This window comes from Helobdella robusta (genome assembly GCF_000326865.2).
Source record: "Helobdella robusta unplaced genomic scaffold HELROscaffold_29, whole genome shotgun sequence".
Classification (NCBI taxonomy): Eukaryota; Metazoa; Annelida; class Clitellata; order Rhynchobdellida; family Glossiphoniidae; genus Helobdella; species Helobdella robusta.
Genome location: NW_008704475.1, coordinates 995,633 through 1,022,353, shown reverse-complemented (window position 1 = coordinate 1,022,353; position 26,721 = coordinate 995,633). Strand labels below are relative to the sequence as shown.

At 33.7% G+C, this 26,721-nt stretch overlaps 1 protein-coding gene across 1 annotated transcript in view; it reads left to right on the top strand.

The window, feature by feature from the left end:
- The window catches only part of HELRODRAFT_81148 (hypothetical protein), a gene marked incomplete at both ends in the record, with an annotated part of 41,264 nt that overhangs the window by 11,605 nt on the left and 2,938 nt on the right, over positions 1-26,721 (top strand). The window contains 11 exons of the mRNA XM_009020800.1: positions 7,150-7,230; positions 9,337-9,417; positions 12,348-12,400; positions 12,533-12,606; positions 13,270-13,342; positions 14,624-14,744; positions 16,121-16,207; positions 21,419-21,488; positions 21,547-21,671; positions 24,743-24,842; positions 24,908-24,989. Of these exons, the coding sequence (XP_009019048.1) occupies positions 7,150-7,230; positions 9,337-9,417; positions 12,348-12,400; positions 12,533-12,606; positions 13,270-13,342; positions 14,624-14,744; positions 16,121-16,207; positions 21,419-21,488; positions 21,547-21,671; positions 24,743-24,842; positions 24,908-24,989 (947 nt within the window). The remainder of the gene's footprint in view (positions 1-7,149; positions 7,231-9,336; positions 9,418-12,347; positions 12,401-12,532; positions 12,607-13,269; positions 13,343-14,623; positions 14,745-16,120; positions 16,208-21,418; positions 21,489-21,546; positions 21,672-24,742; positions 24,843-24,907; positions 24,990-26,721) is intronic.

Here is a 26,721-nt window from a genome sequence, read left to right as displayed (position 1 = left end):
TTGGAAGCTTGTGTTTGACATCATTTTCCTTCCAAAATTGCAATGCGGGACAGCCAGTTACAGGCAGTGCCAAATATTTATCCAGTTTGTATCTTTTGTCGTTTTTGTCATAATTAGATAAGGGAGTTGCAGCTGTTTTGAAATCTGCGAGTAAATCCAATTCAGTGTCAGCTTTAAGTCTTTTTAATGGTGGCCGATGATCTGAATAGCTACATTCACCAACACTGTCCGGATCCATATGTGTGTTATCAAAATCCTCTGATATGATTTCAGGTGGTATGGATGACTCAGTTTTATCTACCATGCTTCGCATTTCAGCATAAACAAACTCGCGATTTTCTGCACTCGCAAATGACAGGTATTTGTAAGAAGGAACAATAAGTGTTGGCAGCAAATGCAGCAGATGAACAATGTATTTTTCGTTTATGCTGTAAAGGAAAGCTGCTTTCAAATCACGCATGATAGCCATTTCTGAGCCATTCATTTTACTAATTGACTGAAGACGAAAGGGCATCGGCCATACATCAGGAGATGTGGGAACATAGTCATGTGACAGTTGCACAGTAGCTTTGTGAAACGGATGCAAAAATTCAACAACTTCCGACAATAATTTTTTATTATTGTTGTTTAATTGTTCAAGTTTGTCAAACTGCTTTGCATCAGCAAGAAGAGACTTCACATGATCCAGCTGACTTGACAATGATTTCAAAAGAAAAAACTGGCTATTCGAACGTGTGCTTACATCCTGTTTAAGAGTATGTTCTAATTCTTGGTTTTTTCCACTGTGCTTAAAGTATCCCACCACTTCTTTTGAAACCTTTATCATGTCAAGAACCAATTCAGCACCAGGTGATTTTAGAGCTCTTTCAACAGCCAAGTTCAGGTTATGACCAGCACAACTAATTCTGACATCATTACGGTAAGCTGATTTCATATTGCTTCTTTTGTCAGTCACAAATAACAGATTGTCATTTAAATAATAATCTGGAAAAAGATTTTTGAGTATTTCTATAGTCTTAGTTTTTAGAGCTTTTTCAACAGCCAAGTTCAGGTTATGACCAGCACAACTAATTCTGACATCATTTGATAAGCTGATTTCATATTGCTTCTGTTGTCAGTCACAAATAACAGATTGTCATTTAAATAATACTTTGGGAAAAGATTTTTGAGTATTTCTGTATTAGTTTTTATAGCAACACCGGTTTTAGATTCCCTATTTGGACCGTCGATAATGCATGCACCTACTTCCATCATTAGTAGAACAATAATTTTCAGACGAATGTTTTTGGATAACATTAGAAAGGTTCGTTCGGTTCGTAATCGGCAGTTTTAAAGTTCGGGTTCGGTTCGGTTCGGCCATGAGCAAAGTTCGGGTACGTTTTGGTTCAGTCGTGCCCAGAGTTCGGGTTCGGTTCGGTCACAAGTAGGGATCGAGTTTGGTTCGGGTTCGGTTCGATTCCCATCTATAATAAATAATCATATCAAATTCTATTGTGATCTAACAGTTATAAGGTATTTATTTTCAATATTGTTATGTTGCCTCATTCATTATTTATGTTATTATGCGATGATTTCTGTTTGTTAATATTTTGTTTTTTGGATTTAATTCATTTACGTCCGTTTATTCTTCTGGAAGTTGTTTATTCTTTTTCTTGACTAGATAAGTGGTCTGTCAATAAATAAAAAAAAATAAAAAAAGATCGATCCTCAGAGTGTCAAGATTATTAATGTGATTTTAACAAATAAAGTTGAATAAAAGTGCTTCTGAACTTTGAAATTAAATTAAAAACTCATGATTTTTTTAAAGCTCAAAAGCACGCAAGGCAAGGCTTATGTTGTAATTTCATGTTGTAATTTCATTTACAACATAAGTGGTGGCTGTCGTCAGGAGAGTGTCCGGATGTAAAAACTTTACCCAAGTTTTTCTATGCCGTCAAAAACAAAAACAACGGCCCCTAGTCCCCAGCAGGCCTTAAGTGGTCAAGGGGGGCTAAGAATCCCTGGGATGTATGCAATAGCGGAGGGATGTTGCAGAAAAATTCAGAATGGCCCCTCTATGGTACTTAGACCTGGAACGCTCAATGTTGGATCACTGACTGGCCGCAGCATGGAAATTGCAGAAATGATCGAGGGTAAAAGGATTGACATCTGCTGCCTTCAGGAGACCCCATGGAAATCGAATGATTTCTGTCACATCAACTCAGACAATGGAAAATATAAACTATTCTGGAATGGTCAAAAGACGGGGAAATTTTTGTCAAAGAACCGCTTACCCAAGAAAGGATTAATTTACGTCTCATGTGGATCAAGCTTCGCCTAGAAAAGCATACAATGACTATTTTTTCACCACAGATAGGCGAATCAGAAGAGATGAAATATTAATAAGTCATTACATCTGGGCTGCGTTCTCTGACACCATCTCAACAATACCAAAATCTGGAACAATCCTGATTGGAGGCGATCTAAATGGCTACGTTGGAGAGAAAACAGATGGTTTTGACTACGTGCATGGCGGTTTTGGAGAACGGAATGAAGATGGCAACCGCATCTCTGAGTTTGCTGCAAGTCATGGGTTTTGTTTAATGAACACATATTTTAGAAAGAGGTTGGAACATTTCATAACATACAAAAGTGCTAATTGATTTCTGTAGGAGAAGTACCTCGCAAAGCATCAACAACTATCACATTTTTGTAGACCTTGAAAGAGCATTTGATCGAGTTCCCCGTGAAGCAACCAGGTGGAGTCTACGTCGACAACTCATTACAGAATTTCTTGTTCGACTTGTGATGGAAATGTATAGGAATACCAAGATTCTCATCAGCACAGCGGTTGAAAACACAGATGCATTTGAAATCGGCGTTTACCAAGGCTCGATTCTCAGTTATTTACGCAAAAAAAATATCGTCCTACCTTGGGTAACTGGGCCTCTGGGCGCTAAACGAAGATTAATTGATTGTTTGATTTTTTTTTATTGATTGCCAACCGAACCTTTTGAAAAACATGTAGTTATGAAATTATATTTTTTTATAAAATCGATGCAGTGCAGCGACTTAAAATTTTATTTGTTCTAAGACATTCATTTCAATTTTTGTTTAATTTTTAATAAGAACATTGCCATATCTGCGTTGTTTAATTAAATGCAATTGGATGTTAATCCATTGTTCCAACGGACATCACTACAACGTTATATGACATGTTTCAACAATTCATCACTTTTACGAATTCATGAAAAGTCGGCAAATTTTGTATTTTAAATTTGCTGTTTGTTTTTTTTTCTCGGTTTTCTAATTAATTTTTTTGATTAATGTATTTGTCTAAAAAAGATTTAGGCATTTTTTGAATTAGATTGATAAATTTTTGTTTCGTTTCAAATACTCCTTTTTCTAAACCTTGTTTTGTAATTATCTTAACTTATATACGCTCAAACGAAATACAAAAAAAAATACTTATTTTATTAATTCAGCCTGGTTAAAATGGGTTGTAAGAAATGTTTTCTATGTTATGGTTTATGTTTTCTATGAACGGGACACTTGGTGGTGGAATGACAGTGTACAAAATACAATAGCTGAAAAGAAAGTGGCATACAATCAATGGTAAAAATCAAAGTCTGTTGATGATCATAAAATTTTTCGTGTAAACAACTATGCTAGACGTCAAGTCGAACTGGCTCGAACAGATCAGTGCTCACTAAAAGCTAAGGTGAACAAATGAAATCTCTGTATCGTAATGCAATACAAGCAAAGCTTACGAAAAAAGACATAGTTGGTGCCTCATGTATCAAAAACGACAAAAATGAGATGGTTCTTGAACAAGATGAGATCAAGCTCCAGTGGAGAGAATACTTCAGCCGTCTGTTTAATGAAACAAATCCCATCAATGTCAAACTTTGACACTCCACCCATCGAAGGTTCGATTCCAGACATCACTGTAGAGGAGCTTACAGAAGCTCTGAAAGCTATGAAGGATGGAAAGGCAGCAGGGCCCTCTGGGTTCACAAATGATATTATCAAAGCATCTGATACTGCAGGTATCAAAACGTTACTACAACTTTGCCGGAACTATAGAAAAATTGCTCAACGCAAAATCAACAATTGATGCAATTCACAACCTTCAGCAACTGCAAAGCTTCAACAACTATCACATATTTTTGTAGACCTTGAAAAAGCATTTGATCGAGTTCCCCGTGAAGCAATCAGGTGGAGTCTACGTCGAAAGCTTATTCCAGAATATCTTGTTCGACTTGTTATGGAAACGGATACGAATACAAAGACATCAAAGAATACAAATACAAAGGTTCGATTCCAGACATCAATGTAGAGGAGCTCACAGAAGCTCTGAAAGCTATGAAGGATGGAAAGGCAGCAGGGCCCTCTGGGCTCACAAATGACATTATCAAAGCATCTGATACTGAAGGTATCAAAACGTTACTACAACTTTACCGGAACTATAGAAAAATTGCTCAACGCAAAATCAACAATTGATGCAATTCACATCCTTCAGCAACTGCAAGAGAAGTACCTTGCAAAGCTTCAACAACTATCACATATTTTTGTAGACCTTGAAAAAGCATTTGATCGAGTTCCCCGTGAAGCAATCAGGTGGAGTCTACGTCGAAAGCTTATTCCAGAATATCTTGTTCGACTTGTTATGGAAACGGGTACGAATACAAAGACTCGTCAGCACAACGGTTGGAAACACAGATGCATTTGACATCTGCGTTGGAGTTCACCAAGGCTCAATTCTCAGTCCACCGTTATTTATAACTGTGATGGAATAAATCACAAAACCGATACGCACTGGTGACATTTGGAATCTTATATAGGCTAAAGATATCGTTTTAACAGCCACGTCGGAACAGCACGTCTGAGCAGAATGCAGCACAGATGTTTAAAGATTGAAACACCAGACTCGCCGATCATGGATTCAAAGTCAACATCAGCAAAACCAAAGCAATGATCACTGTTGAACCCATTCAATCCACAGCTACTGGACGATGGCCCTTTTCAGTTTGTAAAGCTGGTTGTAGGGTAACATTTCAATATGTGTCAGCAGTGTAACCAGTGGTGTCACAAACGTTGTTCAATAATAGTTGGTACTTTGTCTAAAGTGTCCAATTTTGTTTGTCCTGCTTGCATCAATCCACAACAACAAATTCGAAATAGCAATAATTATGAAGCCGTTAAAGTAGAGAAAGTAACATCGTTTCAATATCTGTAGGATCCTCTAGATTGTACTGGAACAGCTGAAGCTGCCGTTCGAGCACGCATACGTGCAGCCTGGAATAAATGGTAACCCTAACTCTTACCTGTATGTTGATGCGGCGTGACATCCCACTACCACTACGATCAAGACTTTATAAATCTGTGATACGTCCGGTGTTGTTATATGGTGCAGAAACATGGCCAATGATAACCAAACTAGAACAACAACTTCACCGAACCGACATGAAAATGCTATGATGGATGCAACGAATTAGTTATAAGGACCACATCAAATCTACCGAAATTCTGCGTCGTGCTGGTTTAGACGATACAAAGGACGAATGCCGGCGGGGATTTGGTCATGTCAAACGAAGTGGAAACAGTGCCATAACTTATCTTGCCAAACTTCTACCTGGCACACATCCCAAAAGCCGTCCAAAGAAGTCCTGGTCGCAAACAATCGAGCAAGACATGAAAGCTCTAAATTTAAATGAAATGGATAGAACTGATCGTCTAATTTGGCGCAAAAAGTTGATGGCAAAGAAAACAAACGTCCTACCTCGGTAAACTGTGTCTCTGGACGCTAAACGAAGATTGATTTGATTGATTGGTTTATGTTTTCTATGTTATGGTTTATTGTTATGTTACAAATGATAGTATAAAAAATGTTTAAATATAAATAGCCTTTAAATTGCCTTAATCTAAAAAAAATTTTTCTTAATCTGTTGAAGTGTGACCGTACCACTTGTAAGATAATGATTTAATTGGCGAACTTCTACACAATTGTTGCAGCGGAAAAGCAGGAATTGATTTGATTGATTGGTTTAATGTTTTTTATGTTATGGTTTATGTTACAAATAAAGGTATAAAAAATGTTTAAATATAAATAGCCTTCAAATTGCTTTAAGCTGTGCCAAATAAACCAGGTTTGTGATAGCACGCAAGAAAAGCGTAGTAAAATCAGCATAAAAAGCAATATCGAATCGCTATCGTAAACAAAGCTGGACGTTTAAAATCAGATGTTATGCTTTTAATATTTTTGTGTATATAAAAATTTTTAATTGTACAAAAGAAACACCTAAAAATTTTACTACCTAAGGAAAATTAAATATTGCTGATAAATGCGGAATTAATATTTTATGTGAAAATTTGCAATAGGAAAAAATAGGAAAAAATGTTTCATTGTTTAAAAAAATGGTTGTTTTTAAAGAGCACTGATAATAGTTATAAAATGATACGGTTGATTAAGATTGGCAAAGCTTTCTAATTGCATTTAAATGAAGTTTTAGAACTTAAATGTAAACCAATCGGTAAAAAATATTTTAATTTCATTAATTTTAACTTCCAAATTAATTAAATGTTAAGTTATTGAGTCAGTTTGCAACTAAATATGAAAATTATTTTGTGTTTGATGAAAATCAATTATATATTAAACCATATTGATGATAATTCCTGCATAGTGTACCCTAAGAACAATTGCTCAAATTAGTATTGTATTTGATTATATTGAAGAATGCGAAAGATTATTAAATCTCTATAATTTTATGAAATTGGTAGCCATCAATATCGTTTTTACAAATTTTTAAAATTTCTTTGTAATGTAATCTTTTTAGATGTTTTATTGAATGCTTTATTAAACAGCTATCAAATAAGATACAAAAGAAAATCATGAAATGAGCTGAACAAAGTTAACATAATAAATAGAAATATAGTGTACATTTTAATTTTATTGAATAAAAATTTTCTTGATGCATTATTAACAATATTTTTCGTCTGTACAATGTTAAATCTATAGCGTAGCTTTTTGCTATTATATAGGCAAGGCCGTCTGACAACAGTAACATTAACAATCTCACTTATCACAACTATTATTAATTACTTTTATTAAAAGTAACTTAATTTAAAGTATTGTTTTTCATTTTTTTTTCATTTTTCTTATACGGATAGGTATTCTGAACGCAGTGTCACACGATGCGTTGGCATTACCATAGAAACCAGGCCCGATTACTGTTTAAAAAAACATTTATCGTATGTAGTATTTTAATATTTCATTCTATTTTTTTTAACCCTGCGATGACGGAGATTTTTTTCATCCACTGAAGACGTATGGGGTAGTTTTCTACCCAAAGGCTAAATCTGATGATAACAACAAATAATGATGATGCAAAATCAATTTTATCACTTAAATAAAACACGTTTGGTGAGTAATAAAATTTATAATGAACAAGGATGTCATGTTTACTAATTTGTTTTAATTGTTACAATTAATTATTACAAAAACTTTATTTAAATTTTTAAGGCAAAAAATGAATGTAATTTGTTCAATTTGTAGAACAATTCATACATATCATAAAGACATTTTCTCTACATGTTAGTTGGTTGCATTTTAAACATTTAGTGCTGTTTTCTTATCCTTTATTGTAGGACAAACATGACATCTGCCGGATTTGCTGAGTATAGCAGGAATCTTTGTCTCTACTACGTCATCCTTGTGACCAAAGTTAATCATACTCTGTGAAAAAATTAATTAATTTTAATATTACAATTATATCAGACTTGTCTCAAAAATTTACTTCTCCGAGTTTCAACGGAAATAATCTTTTATGTGGTTTTTTTAGCATTCCAGTCAGGATTCAACAAAATCTATACTATAAAGACATTTAAAATACTAATGTCTAACATATTACTGAAAACTGCCATTGGCCATCTTCTAGTCATTCTTTTAGTTGTGTACAGCCTTAACATTTGATTTGAAATGTCAACTCCACTTTTGGTTGAATTATAGCTTAAAATCATAATTGGCTTTTTTGTACTGGATGTGTTGTCTAGGTCACATTGTGTATGCATATTGCTCATCAAAGCTACAACATTTCCTTTTTTGGACAATATGACACCAGAGTTGCATCATTATGGAAAGCAAACATAGAAGATAAAACATCCCTGCCTTTTGGGGTAATGAATTTTTTTTTACTTTTTCTTACTGTCCCTAAAAAAGTAAGCTTTTCTTTTTTCAATATTTGGATAAGAGACAAACTTGTGAAAATTTTATCATATGTAATATTTTTCATGAACCTTTTAAGTTTTCTGAAAAACCTAACAAAAGTCTTTGAGCCTGATTGTTTTCTTTTTCTTCATTTGATTTTTTACCTATATAAATTTGTAAGCGAGTTACATGGTAAGTTTGACTATCATCCAAAATTTTAAGCCATATTTTCCAGGTTTACTTGGTATATATTGCTTAAATGAACAACGTCCTCTGTGACATTTTCATAAGTAATATATGTATCCTTCAATGTCTTTTCCCACATTTCAAACAACTCTCTTATGGGACTCAATTTGTCTTCACTTTTCTTTTGCCTTCGTTTTGATGCATCATAAACCTTCATTGTTTGAATTTATCCCTTGGCATGGCTTCATTGAATAATATGCGTTCAGCTTCATTTTTTGCTCTAAGTACTCCAGAAAAATTAAGCAATCCAATGTAGAAAAAACATTCTTTTTTATCCACCTCCTTCCAGTTACTTATCTGCTTTTCTTCTCCATTTCAAAATGTTTTCAACTCTGTTATCTCTAAAAAAATAGCTGAAATGAAAAAATAGGACTGTCTACATTTTTTCTACCAATCTTGTTGGATCGGGCTTTTCATGATTTACATTCATCTTACCACGTCTTCCACATTTGTTTTATACTGGTTTATTCTGCCAGATTATGTTTCCACATTTAGATACAAATGTTTTTCTTTTTTCTTTATTGCTTTCATCAGAATATATATAAAATATTTTAAAAAGTTATTTTAATTTGGGGTAAAAGTTAACCCCATTTGTCCTAGGTGCTATATGCATTCAATACTCAATAATACTCAATTTAATACATTCAATACTCCCCTCTAGCGTTATATTTTTATCAAATTTCAGTTGAAAAGATTATTTTAGGAAAAGTCATAAAAAGACAGCCCAAGCTTTTGCGTAGTTTTTTTTTTTCATGCTTAGAAAGTAGCCCTGGGGTAGATTTCAATCCCAGCCGTCATCGCAGGGTTAAGCTGTTCTTATTGATCAGTTTCTTTGGAAACATTTAACATCTTCTAATTTTTATTCGTTAAACGGTGATTATGCTGCCAACCATTTTTTAATCTAGTGATATGCTAGGATATGGATGTACCAGACTTGAAATTGGAACACAAAGCATATATGAAGATGTTGCTAAAGACACGAACAGGTCTATAGTTTATTTAAAAATCTAGCAACCAATGAAAAAAAATATTTTCTTTAACTGAGTGGGAATGAAAATAAAATAGTTATGAAGTTATTTGCTTGGAAATTTTTTATAAAATTGTTCACAAAATTACAGTTTTAATACCAAATTTATAATTACATGAACAAAATTATTTCCCGTTGCTATTACTTACGTCATCTGATTGTAAAAAAAAGGACATTCTTTCTTGCGCTTGCGACAAACACAGACAGCTTATATGATTGCGCGTAAAAACCACTCATCATACACATTGCACATTTTTTTCGAACCCAGTCACTGCAACAGTAAGACCAGGCGCTTTTAACCATTGAGACATTGATTTAAATATTTTGCGGCCTAATGGTCACGGTGTCGAATGTATCTTTAAGAGTTGGAGTCGTGGCTATTAATGTCACAAGTTCAACTCAATATGTTTTAAATATGGTTTTTGTGTTTTGTAAATTGCATTATAAATAATAACTATGTTATGTCATCACCTTCGTTAGCGCACTATAAAACCAACCTCATTTTTAAAATTTATTATTATCAAGACATGTTGAATGTTCGTAGCGGATAGTTGTGGATAGCTGGGGCTAAATTTTTAGGGCTATACCAATTAACATGCCAATTAACTTCAGATCTCTACAGATGTTCCTCTGATGAGTTTTATAATGAATCGCTTCAAGTAGGTCTTTCATGTTGCTATATGACTTTCAGGTGGATGAAATGGCCAATGGGAATAATTAATTTCACATTTCCATTATGCAGCAGGCATGTCGATTGATAAATTAATAAAATATTTGTTTCAACAAAAGAATCTAAAACGTAAAACATAATTATAGTTATTATTAGCATATGTTGGAATAAAATCAAAAACAGAAAATTGCACTAACCGGCTATTGAATATTATAGGTAATAAATATCTTACAATATAATCAATTATTATATGTCTTTCGTTATGTAAATAATTGGTTAATTCAGAGGTGGGCAAACTACAGCTAGCGGCCGCATGCTGCAACCCGCGAAGCTATTTTATGTTGCCTGTTCGCCTGGGTTAACTATATGAATAGTTAACTGCACAGATATGTTAGTTAGTTATTTTGGTTCGTTAGCTAACAGATGAATAGCCAGAAAGGTTTTGAATTAACTTTATATTTCACTTTCGCAATGCTCATTCGGTAATAAAACGACTCATCCAGTGGTTTTATTATAAACTAAAACACTTTCAGGTTTATTTCTTTTTCACCTATTTAACCTTCGCAAGACTCGTTCAGTAATAAAACCACTTTCCTGATTTTTTATAGTTTCAAAAGAAAAACCGAATAAGAAATCACCACTTTCTTTTTATTGACAAAGTCTATTGGTAGTTCTTGCCGATTTTTGCGTATGAGTCCCCAAATTGCGTTTTTGCATTTCTTGCAGCAATTCAAAGGAAAAGAAAAATCATTCAATACAATAATTCTGCCAATATCTTGGTGCTCTGTTAAATCAATAACTACTGGTTTTCCTAAGTTTTTAACTCGTTCAGTCCCATTATTTTTACCTAAATATGGTTTTATTTTCAAACAATAATCAGTGCTAGCATCACACAAGCACAAAAATTTTATTCTATAATTTACTGGTTTAGAAGGCATATATAGTACAATGTACAACGCCCTCGAAACAATACTAGAGTTTCATCTACATTTACTTATTCACGTGGAATGGTTTCGATAGTTTTCATAACCACATATCAAGCTTTGTTTCCTTACGCCGAGCACTTTGACTACTAGTCAAATCGAACTGGAAAAATTTTGTAGTTTTTTCAAATTCTTGACATAAATTGGTTGATTGACGACCTTCTGATCTTAACTAAGTTCTTCGCACTGATATTTTTTTCTTTATATACTCTGATTAAATAATTACACTTATGAAAATGTTTATTTCTTTCTTGTTTATAACATAATTTGCACCCAGACTAGTAGTTTTTTCATTTTTGCACTCAACAATAATGTCAATCCATGAAAATTTACCACTTTGAGAGCAGTGTTTTTCAATGCCGGCGTCCATAAATCCTCCAGCTGCTCTCATAAGATTTACCGATTGTCTCTTTCCAGTCAAAAATGGTTTCGATTTCTACACATTTTTATATGTTCCACAAGCTCTTTCAATCACTGAATCTATGCATTCTTCTACGTGTTTTTCAATATCATTTGTCATAAAAGATTTTATAATTCATCATCATAGTCATCATTTAAAGTCATTTTCCCATCCATTAAAACTTTTGTAACATTTTCAGCAATAAGAGATTCAATTCATGTTTATACTCGCCATCAGATAAACTCCACTTATTTCGGAGTCGTCATTGTCACCAAAATTTTCAAGAATAGTACCTAAAGCTATTTGAGCTGAACTGAGACAACGAGACTAATATTGAATACTAAATATTGAATACTAAATATTGAATAATATTTATTTCAAATTTTAAAATTATAACAAAATCAAAACAAATCAGTTTCACTTTTGAAATACAAATCCAAATAATAATATTTTTCTTGGTTCAAAAATATCATATAATATTTTAAAACTTGAATTTATTGTTCATTTGTTTATTAATAATAAAGTTCATTTAAAGCAAAATAAATAATTTATTTTAAAAATGATATTTTACACTCTGCCGTCTTCAACGTTATTTGTTTTTTTTGTTGTTTAAAGGGTTTAAAATCAACACTGACATGTATAAAAATATAACAAAATTACAGAATATCATTTATGTAAACAAATAGAAAAAATTACATTTTTTAAAAATGTCAATATAATTTCCTTAAGTCACATTAACAGCTGATAGTTATAAAGTTTGCAAATTTTATATTACTTTTAAATTACTTTTTATCATAGTTAAGTTTTGTTTACAATATATTTAAATTTTAAAACAGAGGACACACTGTGAAAGCTGTTTGTGAATCATTTGAAATGGCTAAAAATGCCGGTGAGAATTTATAAAAATTATATGATTCATTTAGTCTATAATATTTAATGTATTTAATTTTTTAAGTTACGTTTTTATCATGTTTTAATTTCTTAAAAAAATTGAAAACTCAACTTTTAATTTTAATTGCAGGTTTCAAGGTCGTATCCCATATGATGCCTGACTTGCCCAATATTGGCATGGAAAGAGACATTCATCAATTTGTCGTTAGTTTTCATTAAAAACGAAAAAAATTTTGTTTGGGGGAGCATGAAATAAAGAACTTCGACATTAATACATTTTTTTGTTGTGAACTTTTTTAGACTCCGCGTCATGATGGCATCGATTTCTTTTCGGATTTTTTCTTTTCAATTATAAAAATTTAAGAATGAAATTGCTTCATTTTATATTTTATTGTCAATTTCTTTTCTTCTATTTATTTTATTATTATATATTTTATTCTATTTTATTTTTCTTTCTTCGTTTTTGCTTTTATTTATTTGTTTAATTTTGTACTACTGCCTTGCATGCTGTAACAGTTTCTGCGTCTGTCAGACCCTGATTTTTAAAGAATAATAATAAAAAAAACCTTTTTCATTAGGTGTCCCTAAAAAAAGTTACAAGAAAATAAATCTCGTAATCACAGACAAATTTGTGTTAGGCTAATTTGAACTCAATCACCAAATTAGTTGGGCTGCTTCTATCTTACCGGATAAAATTTTTTGCAACTGTCATTGTAGTTAATTTTATATAAAATTATTTGCAACTGTCATTGTAGTTAATTTTATCCTTTTAGGTCACCATATTTTTTTGAGTGTTTTCTTTTTGATCGTAGCGTTTGTAATCTTTTCATATTTTTTTTAATTAATTGGTGTATTTTATTATTGAAGGAGTTTTTTGAAAATCCATTATTTCGTCCCGATGGTATGAAATTATATCCAACGCTAGTGATTCGAGGCACAGGTGATCACATTATTGTTTGTATTTTTTTATGTACTAAATGTATACTTTTTTGAGTGGGTGGTTTGTTGATTGCTTTTCCTTTTTTTTGTATCTTGTGTTGTATGCTATATTTTTACGTGTTGTATCACTCTGATTCATAAATTATAATATTTTTGTATTTATTTAAAATATCCTCCGAGGAACGTTTACGAGTAAATTAAATAAATAAATATTCTTCATAATCCATTGAGCAGCCATCTTGCCACAAAGACTGTTTATCCTTTTCACACGACGTACACATGTATTCATGTGCAAGCGCAAGCACCGCATCATATACGCTGAGTATGATAGCCATTGAGATGTTTGACTCAGCGCGCTTTTGAACCACTGAGCCATCTCGCTGGTCAACATGCAATCCCCATTTACCGACCTCGGAAGGATGGACGGCTGGGTTGGTCGGTGGTCAGCTACTGGGATGAAATTATGTATGCTTACGCATATGATGGTTTTTGAGTTTTGGACAGACAGTATTCAAACCATCGTGTAAGCTAACTCGGTGATCAATTGATTGATTGATTTTGCATAATGTTAGTGTGTTCCAAACTGATGATGGCTATAGAGGTTTAAACTCGTAATGACCATAGGCCTCTGTTGATGTTTTTTACGTTGATTAATTTTCTGAGATTCATTACTATGATGTTGTTAATATCTTAACATTTGTTGTTGAAATTTTGAATTAATACCCGTAAAATGTTAATTATAATGAAGGTTTTTCGCTGAATTAGTTTGATGTTCGTTAGCTTCCAATGAATGAATGAAGAATGAATGAAAAAGACAAATGAAGTCTTTTAAGAGTTAGTTTTTCTGTTATTTGGTCCCGAGGTAGCTCAGTCGGTGTAACTGCCATGTCTTGCGCTGCGGTGGCATGGTTGAAAACTCAGACCATCATGGGCGTTGCTTGAACTTAATACATACTTAATGTGTATGTGTGTCGTGTGAGGGGATAAGATACATTTTTCTAAGAGATAAGAGAGTTTGATTACAAGTGTAGAATAACATGTAACTGAGCTGCATTATAACGTATAAAAAAATGAATTTTTGATAAAAGTAAAATAATTAAAACATGTCCGTCATTAGAGAGAAAAATGTTTTAGATTTGATTAGTTATTCACAATATGCAATTACTTACAATTATCGAATTATAAAGTTAAATGTTTTTATAAAATTGTTTTGGAAATATATATTCAACTGCATTTTAATTTCTGTTTATTCGTTCATAAATTTATTAATTTATCAACATAGGCTTATACGAACTATGGAAAAGTGGTCGATACAAAAGTTATTCTCCCAATTTACTCGTTGATCTAATTGCCAGGATACTAGCTCTGGTGCCGCCATGGACGAGGGTTTACAGAGTTCAAAGGTTTATTTACATTAACTTGATATTGGATGTTGATATGAAAAGAACAAAAATGTACAAAATTTTTGCTATTGTTTTATACATCTCATTAAAGGCTTGGCTCGGTTTGTTGGCAATTAAAAAATGTCAGGGTTTTCTGAAAAATTGGTTTAAACGTTATGTATTTTATTTATTTTATATATTGAAATATGAACTGTTGAAAAAAAATTGCAGTTCTAAAATTCTAAAAAAAATTTAAAGCATCGTTTCTATCATACTTACGTCCTGGGCATGATATAAAATTGCATCCACGCTGCCTTGCGTGCTTTTGAGCAAAAGGCTTATAACTGGTGGTTGTCGTTAGGATGGGTGTCCGGATGTAAAAACTTTTCCCCAAATTATTCCTATGCCATCACAAAGAAAAACAACGGCCCCTATTCCCCAGCCGGCCTTAAGTGATCAAGGGGTGCCAAGAATCCCTGGGAAGTTGGAACACCTCATAACATGTAAACACATAACACGCAAATTGATTTCTTCGCTGTCAAGCAACAATACCGAGGCTATTCAAATATGTCAAAGTTATACTTGGTGAATCGTGTGTCGCCCAACATAGACTCCTTGTGGCAGACCTGGTTATCGAACTGTCAAAACATAAGTCTAAACAAATGCATCGGAGAATCAAAACGTGGAAGCTGAAAAGCAATATTCATCGAGAAAAATTTCAACAGATTGTCGCAACACAGTAAGACCACCAATCGCAAGCCAGCACAGATTGGAGTACATACAAAACCGTTTTGATAAACGCTGCAACTACAGTTGTGGGAAAACATGTACAAAACGTCGGCATGAACGGGACCGAAGAGACCATCACCCAGTTGTGAGCTGTATATTTATTAAAAGAACTCAGCTTTTGCATAAAAAACACTATTTTATATCAAAAAAAGGTCGCCAGCCTAATTTTGGCAACGCTTCCACAAATCTTGGCCCCCTGTCCAAATTTGAAAAAAATTAAACTTTTAAACATTTTTAAAATTTTGTCCCACCCCTTGTCAACGTTGTCTAGATACGCCACTGGCAGTACTAGATGATTTTTGATCGACCAAGAATTTTTTCTGAAGTGTCTTTCCGTCTGATATGGTTAACTATAGATTTTCAATGTTGGTATAGTGGTTTCTACAGAAGAATCAGAATTTATTCGAGATTTTACAAAGGTAAAATTTTTGGTCGATCAAAAATCATCTAGTACTTACTGCCAGTGGCGGATCTAGACATTTATTGTGTTTAAGAAAAATATAATAAAAGTATGTAAACGTTATTTTCTCACCCAAATTGATGTCTATTAATTCATGTTATTAGGTTTTCTTTTCAAATATTGAGTGTTAATTGATTACATTATGCAGAGACATACCAATGCCGTTAGTAAGTTCTGGAGTTGAACGTGGCAACCTCCGAGAGTTAGCCCTAGCACGTATACAAGATTTAGGCAAGTCATCATCATGAATTATTAATTTACTTCGATTGACCTCTATCAACCCCGGCGTTTTGTAAATGGCGTTTTATTAAAATTGTTTTTATTACAGTATCCTTACTTAACTATCTTAGATTATTGTTGTGTTGTGTATATTTATATGGTATTGGTCTAATGGTTAAAGGCACTTTGAACTGCCTCGCAGGGACTAGAGTCAAATAGTGATTCCTGCATATCACATCGTATTAGATGGGCGTAATAAACCTTGAACCTTATTTTATTTATTTATTTACTTACACTTTTAAGTTATTCAAAAAGTCAATAGTTTTTCGTCAATTCATGAGGAATTGCTAAAATGTTAGGTCACAGTTTATGATTAAAACCCTCGAGGTTTTTTTTGCGGTATTTTTTTTGAAAAAACAATAGCTGGTAACACAGTTGCCACAAAAAAAGTAAATTAAATAAAAATCGAAAATGAAATGCTGAAATACCGAAAACTGTATCAGATACTAATAAAAGATAAAAATGCAGTGATATTTCTTATTAATTCTATGTAATAAAGTCTTATTTTTATTATCAACAAATCATGTACTGAAGTCAATGATACAATAAGCAATAAATTGAAATACGGTACAAAATATTGAAAACCTAAACCAAAAACTAATCAAAGCTAAAAATTCAGTTATTTTTTATTGTATATATATATATATGTGTGTATAAAATGTGTGTTATTATATATATATATATATATATGTGTGTATATGTATATATATATATATAGATTTTCGCCGGGCGGCATTCGAATTCCGAACCGCGCCTGCATACGAATATCCACCTAAGCCTTTTTTTGTTGACTTTGTTTACCAGGTTGCAAGTACTAAATTAAACTGAGTAAAGTACAAGTAGATGTATGAAAAATTACGATAACGGTAGATACAGGATTGGCGCTGAAAGAACTGGCTAGCGTACAGTCTGCGGACAAAGACTTACAATATGTCATTGCATGGAAGAAATAAGACCAGCGACCTGAATAGAAATACATATCTGAGTTCTGATCGTCGTTGAAAAGCTACTGGACCCAGTGGGACTTGGCGTTTGAAACATGGGTTGCTTAAATGAAAATCAACAAATGCATCAAAACTCGCATGCAGATTTTAGTAGCTAGAAATAAAATCGCAGAAACCTTTAAAAAAATGCATAGTGACATCTTAGAGTTATAAGGCCTTGGCAGAATATACGTAAGAAATTTTGCTGGATTAACGCTCGAGATGATGTGGAAAGTTTGTGTCGAAAATGTGGTACATATACTGCAGTCCCAAAAAGACATTACGAGGAAAACTGCAAATTTATAATGTTAGTGCGCCTTCGAAAGAATTGCTATCGACATTTCCGGGCCATTTCCTGAATTAAATGATGGAAACCGTTACATTCTGGTTGTAGCGAACTATTTTAGCAAGTAGCCGGAATTTTATCCGATAACAAATCAAGAAGCTTGTACCGTCGCTTAAGAGTTTGTAAGAACTGGATTAGTCGGTATGGTGTTCCCATGAAGCTGCATTCAGACCAAAGTCGAAACTTTGAGTTGCAACTATTTAGGAAGCTGCGTCAATTATTGGGTATAAAGAAGATAAGAACAACTTTTCTCCACCCTCAGTCAGGTGAGATGGTGGAATGTTTTAACCAAACATTAATTGGACATGGCAACCCATGTTTCAAACGCCAAGTCCCACTGGATCTAGTAGCTTTTCAACGACGATCAGAACTTTAGCAAAGGGGGTTGACGAAAACCAAAAAGTACATCGGCATATCGTAGTGTCGGCAACCACAAAACTACTGGGGAGACTTCATCGAAGATTCTTTTTGGATGTACTATAAGAACCCCAGCTGATACAAAGTATGGGTACCACCCGAGGCTCCATAATCAATAACGGATTAGGATCATATGGACGATCTCCGTCAGCGATTAAACAGCATCCACCAACACACGCGCCCGAAGTGGAAAAAGAACAGCGAAGCAACCAAAACCCAATACAATCAAAATGAAAATTAAACGCCAAATCTTCAACGAGTTGGGAAGGATTTTATCAAATCGCCTATTAACGACATCGCCTACTGAAATCAAAAACACAGAAGCCGCGGACGAGAACCAAAATGAAAATTTGGACAGACTAGCTCCATTCTATGCAAACGTTGCAACGAACTCTGATCTGGACGAACAAAACTAAAAGGGTTAATGTTATAACCGTCACAAGTATATTCGCTGGAGGCGCTAGAGTTCGAGAAGGAGCTGGAACATTCCGACAGCGAGATATCTAGTACGTTCGAGAAGTGTTGACAAGACGGGTTTATAAATACTTGATACTTGCAAGGATATTGATTGTTAGTATCGTGTTAATAGTGATTGTTAGTATCGAAAGTGAAATTTTAAACGCTATATTTTTGTTGTGTTGGCGATATACTTTAGTGAATTGTGATTCGGAAAGTGATAATTTTTCAGAACGTTAATTTGATAGTTTGTGAACATTATTTTTATCTTTTAACATTGATAATTGATTTGTAAATAATTAAAACAATAATTTAATAGTTATATTGCCTTATTTTTACCAGGATTAAACGAACCCGTCGTCTGCCGGGCTGTTATAACATTATATACAAATATATTGAACCGCTGGAATGATCAAATTGCGCTATATTATTTGTTAACCTAATTATTGTTATCTTTGCCATGTTTGTCTTATTTGGATTATATATCATTCAATCAATCAATTTTCGTTTTGCGTCCGTTTCTCGAGGTAGGACGTTGTTTTCCTTGCCATCAACTTTTTGCGCCAAATTAGACGATCAGTTGTATCCATTTCATTTAAATTTAGAGCTTTCATGTCTTGCTTGATTGTTTGCGACCAGGACTTCTTTGGACGGCCTTTTGGACTTGTGCCAGGTACTTCAACATCTGCAAGAGGCACTGTTTCCTCTTGTTTGACATGACCAAACCACCTCAGACGGTGTTGCCGGCATTCGTCCTTTATATCATTTAAACCAGAACGACGCAGGATTTCGGTAGATTTGATGTGGTCCTTCAGACTAATTCGTTGCATCCATCGGAGCATTTTCATGTCGGTTCGTTGAAGTTGTTGTTCCAGTTTGGTTGTCATTGGCCATGTTTCTGCATCATATAATAACACCGGACGTATAACAGATTTATAAAGTCTTGATCTTAGTGGTAGTGGGATGTCACGCCGCATCAATATAGAGGCAAGGAGATGCCATTTATTCCAGGCTGCACGTATGGCAGCTTCAGCTGTTCCAGTAAAATCCAGAACATCCCCTAGATATTGAAACGATGTGACTTTCTCTACCTTAATGGCTTCAAAAACATTGCTATTTCGAATTTGTTGTTGTGGATTGGTGCAAGCAGGACAAACAAAATTGGACTCTTTAGATAAAGTACCAATTATTTTTGAACAACGTTTGTGACACCACTGGTTACACTGCTGACACTTGATTGAATTGTTACCTACACCAGCTTTACAAACTGAACAGGGCCATCGTCCAGTAGCTGTGGATTGGATTGGTTCACTCACCAGTGTTCATTGCATTGGTTTTGCTGATGTTGACTTTGAATCCATGATCGGCGAGTCTGGTGTTCCAATCTTCAAACATCTGTGCTGCATTCTGCTCAGACCTGGCTGTTAAAACGATATCATCAGCATATACTAGATTCCAAATGTCACCAGTGCGTATCGGTTTTGTGATTTTTTACATCACAGTTATAAATAACAGTGGACTGAGATCGAGCCTTAATGAACTCCAAATGCATCTGTGTTTCCAACCGTTGTGCTTCCATCACAAGTCGAACAAGATAGTGGAATGAGTTGTCGACGTAGACTCCACCTGATTGCTTCACGGGGAACTCAATCAAATGCTTTTTCAATGTCTACAAAAATGTTTGATAGTTGTTGATGCTTTGCTCTTGCAGTTGCCGAAGAATGTGAATTGCATCAATTGTTGATCTCCCCGCAAATTGATATCGATTGGAAATTGATATTTATTGATACTTATTTGGATTATAAAGGATTGTAAAAAGAAACCTATATAAGATCCTGCGGAGACAGGTTCTATTACTGTTGGCATTCAAATAAACGTTCTACAATGGAAATGCGGTATGGCCTGAAAAGAAATAACGCAGGTATTAAGAGTAAAATCCTAGTCTGGTTGTACAACCTACGGCGTAGAAAATGAATGCCCGGTGAAACTTCCAAGAAATTGGAAAAGTCGGTACAAATTCACTAACAAGATAAATGATGTGATATTGTTTCTATTACATGGATCATCGAAGAAAATGGACAAAAATGAAAGTTGTCCTTTTGAATAGATTAATATCTATTTACCGAAATAAAGTGACGCCTACTAACAGGCTAAGATCGGTGTAATGTTATAACCGCCGGAGTGATCAAATTGCGCTATATTGTTTGTTATCTTAATTATTGTTATCTTTGCTATATTCGTAATCTTTGGATTATAAAGGACCGTAAAAGAATGTCTGTATAAAATCCTGCATAGACACAGGTTTTCAGTCAGATTTTGAGGTTTGAAGCGTAGTCGTAAATATAGTTACCTGGATTAGTTTATTCTTTTACGGTCCTTTATAATCCAAAGATAACAATAATTAAGATAACAAATAATATAGCGCAATTTGATCATTCCGGCGGTTATAACATTACACCCATCTTACACTGCTTAGGCATTCAAATGAACGTTCAACATAGTTTGCGTTTGAATGGTTGGTAATTGTTAATTAATTGGTTGGTAAATTGATTGATTAGTTTGTTGGTTAGTTGATTAATTGGTTAATTGATTGATTGATTAGCTAGTTGATTAATTGGCTGGTAGATTGATTGATTAGTTGGTTGATTGATTGATTGATTAATTAGTTGCTAGATTGATTAGTTGGTTGATTGACTAGTTAGTTAGTTGATTGATTGAGTAATTAGTTGATTGATTAGCTAATTAATCAATTAGTTGCTAGAATCAATCAACCAACTGATTGACTAGTTAGTTAGTTGATTGATTGAGTAATTAGTTGATTGATTAGCTGGTTGGTTAGCCACACTCGGTTGGTCGGTTGATTGACGGTAGATAATGTGAAAGTTCGATACTATTGAAAATGACATCAAAACAATTGAAATATTGAAAATATGTTTAACTAGCCACTATTTATAATTAAAGGTAGCAGATGTCGAGACATAAGAACTCGAGAAGTAGGCATACAAGAAATACACAGCAAAGTCAAACCATACGAGGTTTAGAATTTTATTGAAAACTGTTTAGGTTTTATTTTTTTTCAAACCTTTACTTCAGACTGAGTTGATTCGTAGAGATTATGTGGCAAATGGCGGTTGGGAAACATTCTTAGCATACGAAGATCCTCATCAAGACATTCTGATCGGTTTATTGCGACTTAGAAAGTGTTCAAATACTTTCAGGTAGAAAATTTTTGTTTCCTAGATGTCCAATTGCAATTCAATATAGGTAATGAAATATAACCGAAATAATGAAATTTTTTAAAGTTATAATAAAAATTAAGGTGCTGTCAGAGTGTCATCCAACTCTGGCTGTTCAAAAAATTCTAACTTCCACTTTTTTTTAGTCATTATTGCAGCTCTGAACAACTTACAATGTTACATGTTATCTGTAACCTTTTATTATGTTTTTCATATCTTCATTCATTGATTTGAAGCAGCCATCTTTGCCTAAAAGCCGTTTATCCTTTTCACAAGCACCATATACGCTGAGTATATGATAGCCCTTGAGATGTTTGACTGAGCGTGAGTCATCTCGCCGGCCAACATGCGACAACTTACGTCGTCTCCCCATTTACCAATATTGGAAGAATAGAGGGTTTGGTTGGCCGGGGGTCGGCTACTCGAATAGACCTGCAGGATATGAACCCTGTTCGTTGGAGTAGTAGACGGACATACTAACTACTCGGCCACGAGACCCACTCCGAGGCTCTTCAAAATATTTCGACTTTCACTTTTGCATCATAATTTTACCTTGTTATACCTACTAAAAACATTTTAAAAAACTTAAAATTAGGCAATGCAATCTTTTTTCTAAGTAAAATTACTTCATATTTATGCTTAAAAACATACTGGAAAAAAAATTTTCTGATTTTATTATATTTTATTTACTGATTAATAGATCTTATCGCAATTTACACTAGTATGCGGTGAAATACTTTCAACAGCTAAGTGAATGTGTAATTGAATGTTTATTACAGGATTTCACATGGAAATTTTGTCTACTTAGACGATTAGTTGTTTTGGACCAGGCTTACATTAGGGACGTAGGAAAGTTAGACCTATATAATTGATTGACGACATCACGAATACTCTACTATCTGTTCGTTTTTGTTCTCTGCTGAACTTGATAGTGACCGTAAAATGACAGATCATATCGAGCTTGTCCCAATTTATTCTAGTTCTATTAGGGCTATGTAAAATTCAGGCCACATTCAACAGCTAAGTTAATGTGTAATTGAATGTTTATTACGAGATTTCACATGAATAGCAGATTATTTGCAAAAAGGTGATCTACTTGGAAAATGTTTACTCTAATGCGAGCATATCCAAATAAAATAGTTAGCCAGTTCCAAAAGATTAAACATTGGTTATATAGTTATCTTTGTTTTGTGAATAAACAACATGACTCAGTTTCTGAGCAGTTGAAAAAATAATTTTGTGATGCTCCTTTCTTTACTAGCATATCCAACCCGAGGCAAAACATTTGTGCTGAATAAAGCTTCCAGCATTTGTTGGAATGGTTGGTAAAGAGAAAAAGGTTTTTGAGCCAAAAGAAATGTGCAACCAGAAAGAAATTGCTAAGAATTGTCAGCGCTAATAAGCATTTTTACAAGTATCTTTATGGGCAAAATTTTTTTCTCAAACCGATCATGCAGCACTGAAGTGACGTGACTACTTTTAATTTTGGAACAACTAAGGAAAAGACCCCATTGAAAATTCTTTTCGTCATTACACTAAAGATTTTAGCAGTTGAAAATGACATGAACCAATAAAGGAATATGTGGGCAGATTTTTTCAGCTATTACACTGTAGCTACCACTGAATAAAAAGAAAGAGCGTAGGAGCGACAAACATGGCATGGCTCGAAAGTTAAATCGTTTAAAAGAGTAAGGAGAATTGGCTACACGACCATGTTTATAACTAGATAACAAAAACAACCACATTATAATATTTATTCTAATCAACAGTTAAGAAAAGAAGAATGCTATAGATTACTTGCTAAATGTGGATGAAAACAGATTCTGAAAGAAACGTTCACTTTTCACTTGTCATCAAAAAAAATAATTCCCGAAATATTTTAGAGAACATGACAAGTATTTAAAGTATTGCTATAACCGACCCCGTGAACTTCTAGGGTATGGTTATTTCTCTTTACGTGGATTCTTGATTCCTAAACAGACCTATTTTAGATGACTTTATTAGAAAGAAAACAGAGCTGGCAATTGCCGTAATCGATCACTCGTCGTTCGATCGTTAAAATCGTTAGAATACAAAACAATAACTAATCAACAGTTAAATCACAAGATAAAACTAATCGTCAATAATTAAGCTCTTCTCGTCAGATGTTTCTTGACCGTAAATCCTAAGTATCCACTTCTCGGAAGATTATCGTAATTCACTCTCAGACCGCGTGTAGAATTCTTCGCGACAAACTTCTCCTTGGTCGTTATCGCTAATTTGTTTGCAGTACGCACACAAAATATTTCTGCGATAATAGGACTGCCTGAAACTTCTTCTGACTTTTTCGTAATTCTCGTCGCTCCTTGTTATTTCGTGCACTTCTCTCTCTAATCTCTTTCCTCTTTTCTCTCCCTCTCTTATCGTTCTTGTTGTCGGTCTATTTATACCTCGCTTTCTTTTACAATGCATCGACATTTTACAATACGGTTTTCATTGGCTCCGCCTCTTAATTAAATTATCAAGCGCTTCACTTAAATTTCTAGTTACCAATTCTTATCTCGCCTTCACGTCTGTAACAGTATTAAAGACAAAGTACATCTTCATTATCTATCAAGAAACTTTGGCTTAGATGGTGAAATGTGTAAAAAGTCATGTAGAAATTGCTTGGAGATTACTTTTTTACCAGGCAAATTTATAGCTAAAAATACTTTAGTTATCTGTCGTTTTACTTTGTTTTGCACTATCAATGAAACAATGAATTCAATGAATTGCTTGGAGATTACTTTTTTACCAGGCAAATTTATAGCTAAAAATACTTTAGTTATCTGTCGTTTTACTTTGTTTTGCACTATCAATGAAACAGTTCTGTTGCGTTTTATTTAAAAATTTGGTTTTCTTTTCAGTTTAGAGTTTATATTGCATTTTCAGTGTCAATGCACATTTTCATATTTTTTGCTTCCTTTGCTTTATACTGAATATAATTAATTGTACATGTTGTCTTATAGGATTTCCTGCGAAAATTCACTTTCGTGAAATAATATTTGATTATGTTGAACTTTTTACTAATTTAGAACCGAATTGAAAGAATCGTGTTCTTTAGTGAGAGAGTTACATGTTTACGGAAGCGTGGTGCCAGTTAATTTGAGAGACTCTACTAAGTTTCAACATCAGGTTGGGCTTATATTGGTATACAAAACTTTGTTTGATTGATGTTGAATTTTGTGTCATTTTTTTAGGGATTCGGAATGTTGTTGATGGAAGAAGCTGAACGGATTGCAGTAAATGAGCATGGATCATCAAAAATTGCTGTCATATCTGGTTTGTTTTTTATCAAGCATTGTTAGCAGTCAGGTTTTAGCTGAAAAATATCTAGTCGGAGTATATAGTCGGATTTTTTTAAGGGGCCGAATTCGAATATATTTCAAGACTTCGACCCATTAAAAAATAAAAGTTCAGATTCTGACTCTAGATTTCGACTCCAAGAAATTTTTTTAAAATTTTGCATCATTATTTTACATAAATATCACTGCTAATTAAAAATTACTCTAAAAACACTAAATATCAGTCGATATAATTATTTTCTTTGTAAAATTACTTTATACAGTGAGTCCCCGGACAACGAACTTAAGTCCGTTATGCGAAAAGTCCGTCCTGCCCATAGACTTATATGTAAATCAAAATAATTGGTTCCGCGCTAAATCTTTTTGAGACATTTCGCTTAACTTCGTTAACCCCTCTTACAGCAGCAGACTACACGTCCTTCCGCGGTGGCAGCCATGCACGCAATATTCGCTTATTCGCGCGATTCCCTCGTGCGAAAAAAGTTCGGTGTGCGGGGTTGAGAAAGGGAAAGCTAACCATTTGAGAGGCTGTTCCATACATCTACTACTTTCTGTGAAATAAACTTCCTGATGTCGTAGCGCAATTTGTGCTTGTTGTTTTTGCATCTAGTTTTACTAGACAGGCTCGGAGATCAGGTGAAACCTCCGCATCATACATGTCGTGCAATATTTTACTTCTATCATATCTCCCCTATATCTAGGATATTTTAATGTTGGCAGTTTCAAGAGCTTCACCCTTCTCACATTAAAGTTTTTGATCAATCACAACTAACTTTGTTGCCCTTTTTTGTACCTTCTCTGTCGCATCAATCAAATTTTACTTGAGATTATTTTTTATTGGAACCGGTATGTTGAGATATTGATAATTAATAGAGATAAAATTAATAGAGATAATCAATTACTAATAAACAAAACCAAAAAGTTAAACTGAAATAAATTTTTTTTTCACTTTATTTTTAAGTAATTAACATTGAAAGCACAGATATAATTCAATGTGACAAAAAATCTTTTAATTAAATTTTTTTTCCGTTTATTTTTTAGCAATTAACATTGAAAGCACAGATATAATTCAATGGGACAAAAAATCCTTTAATTAAATTTTTTTTCACTTTATTTTTAAGCAATTAACATTGAAAGCACAGTTATAATTCAATGTGACAAATTGACTTTGAAAACCTTATTGACTGGCTTGCATTTTACTATTGCAGATTGGCATCCTCCGTGAATACTTGATCTTGTCAGTCTCATTTGCGAAATTTTGTACTTCATTAGCAACCATAGCATTTAACTTGACATATTTCAACCTGAACATTGGGGAGTGTAAGTTTGTTGCAAGCAATATCTTTTTACAGACTATCAAGCAAAAACCATGCATTTGGATGACTTCAGGCGTTGAGGGAATCGTGAAATCCTTCACAACAACTGGTAGTTTTAGGTGATCCATCTGCTGCAGCATCAAACTGGTTCCAAAAAGTAACGGAACGATAGATTTTTTCCAGCTGGACCCTCAACGCATGTAGTGTTCAAATAATTGAGGATGTTATTGTAAGTATCTTCATCAGGAAACTCTGGAACAAGCAGTCAATAAATGTTGACTACCTCATTTGGTGGAACATAGGAAAGAGCTGCTAAAGATTTGATCTTGACTTTGACATCATGATTGGCATCAAACTGGGTTTTCAAACCAACTTGTGCTACCTTTCTGGTAA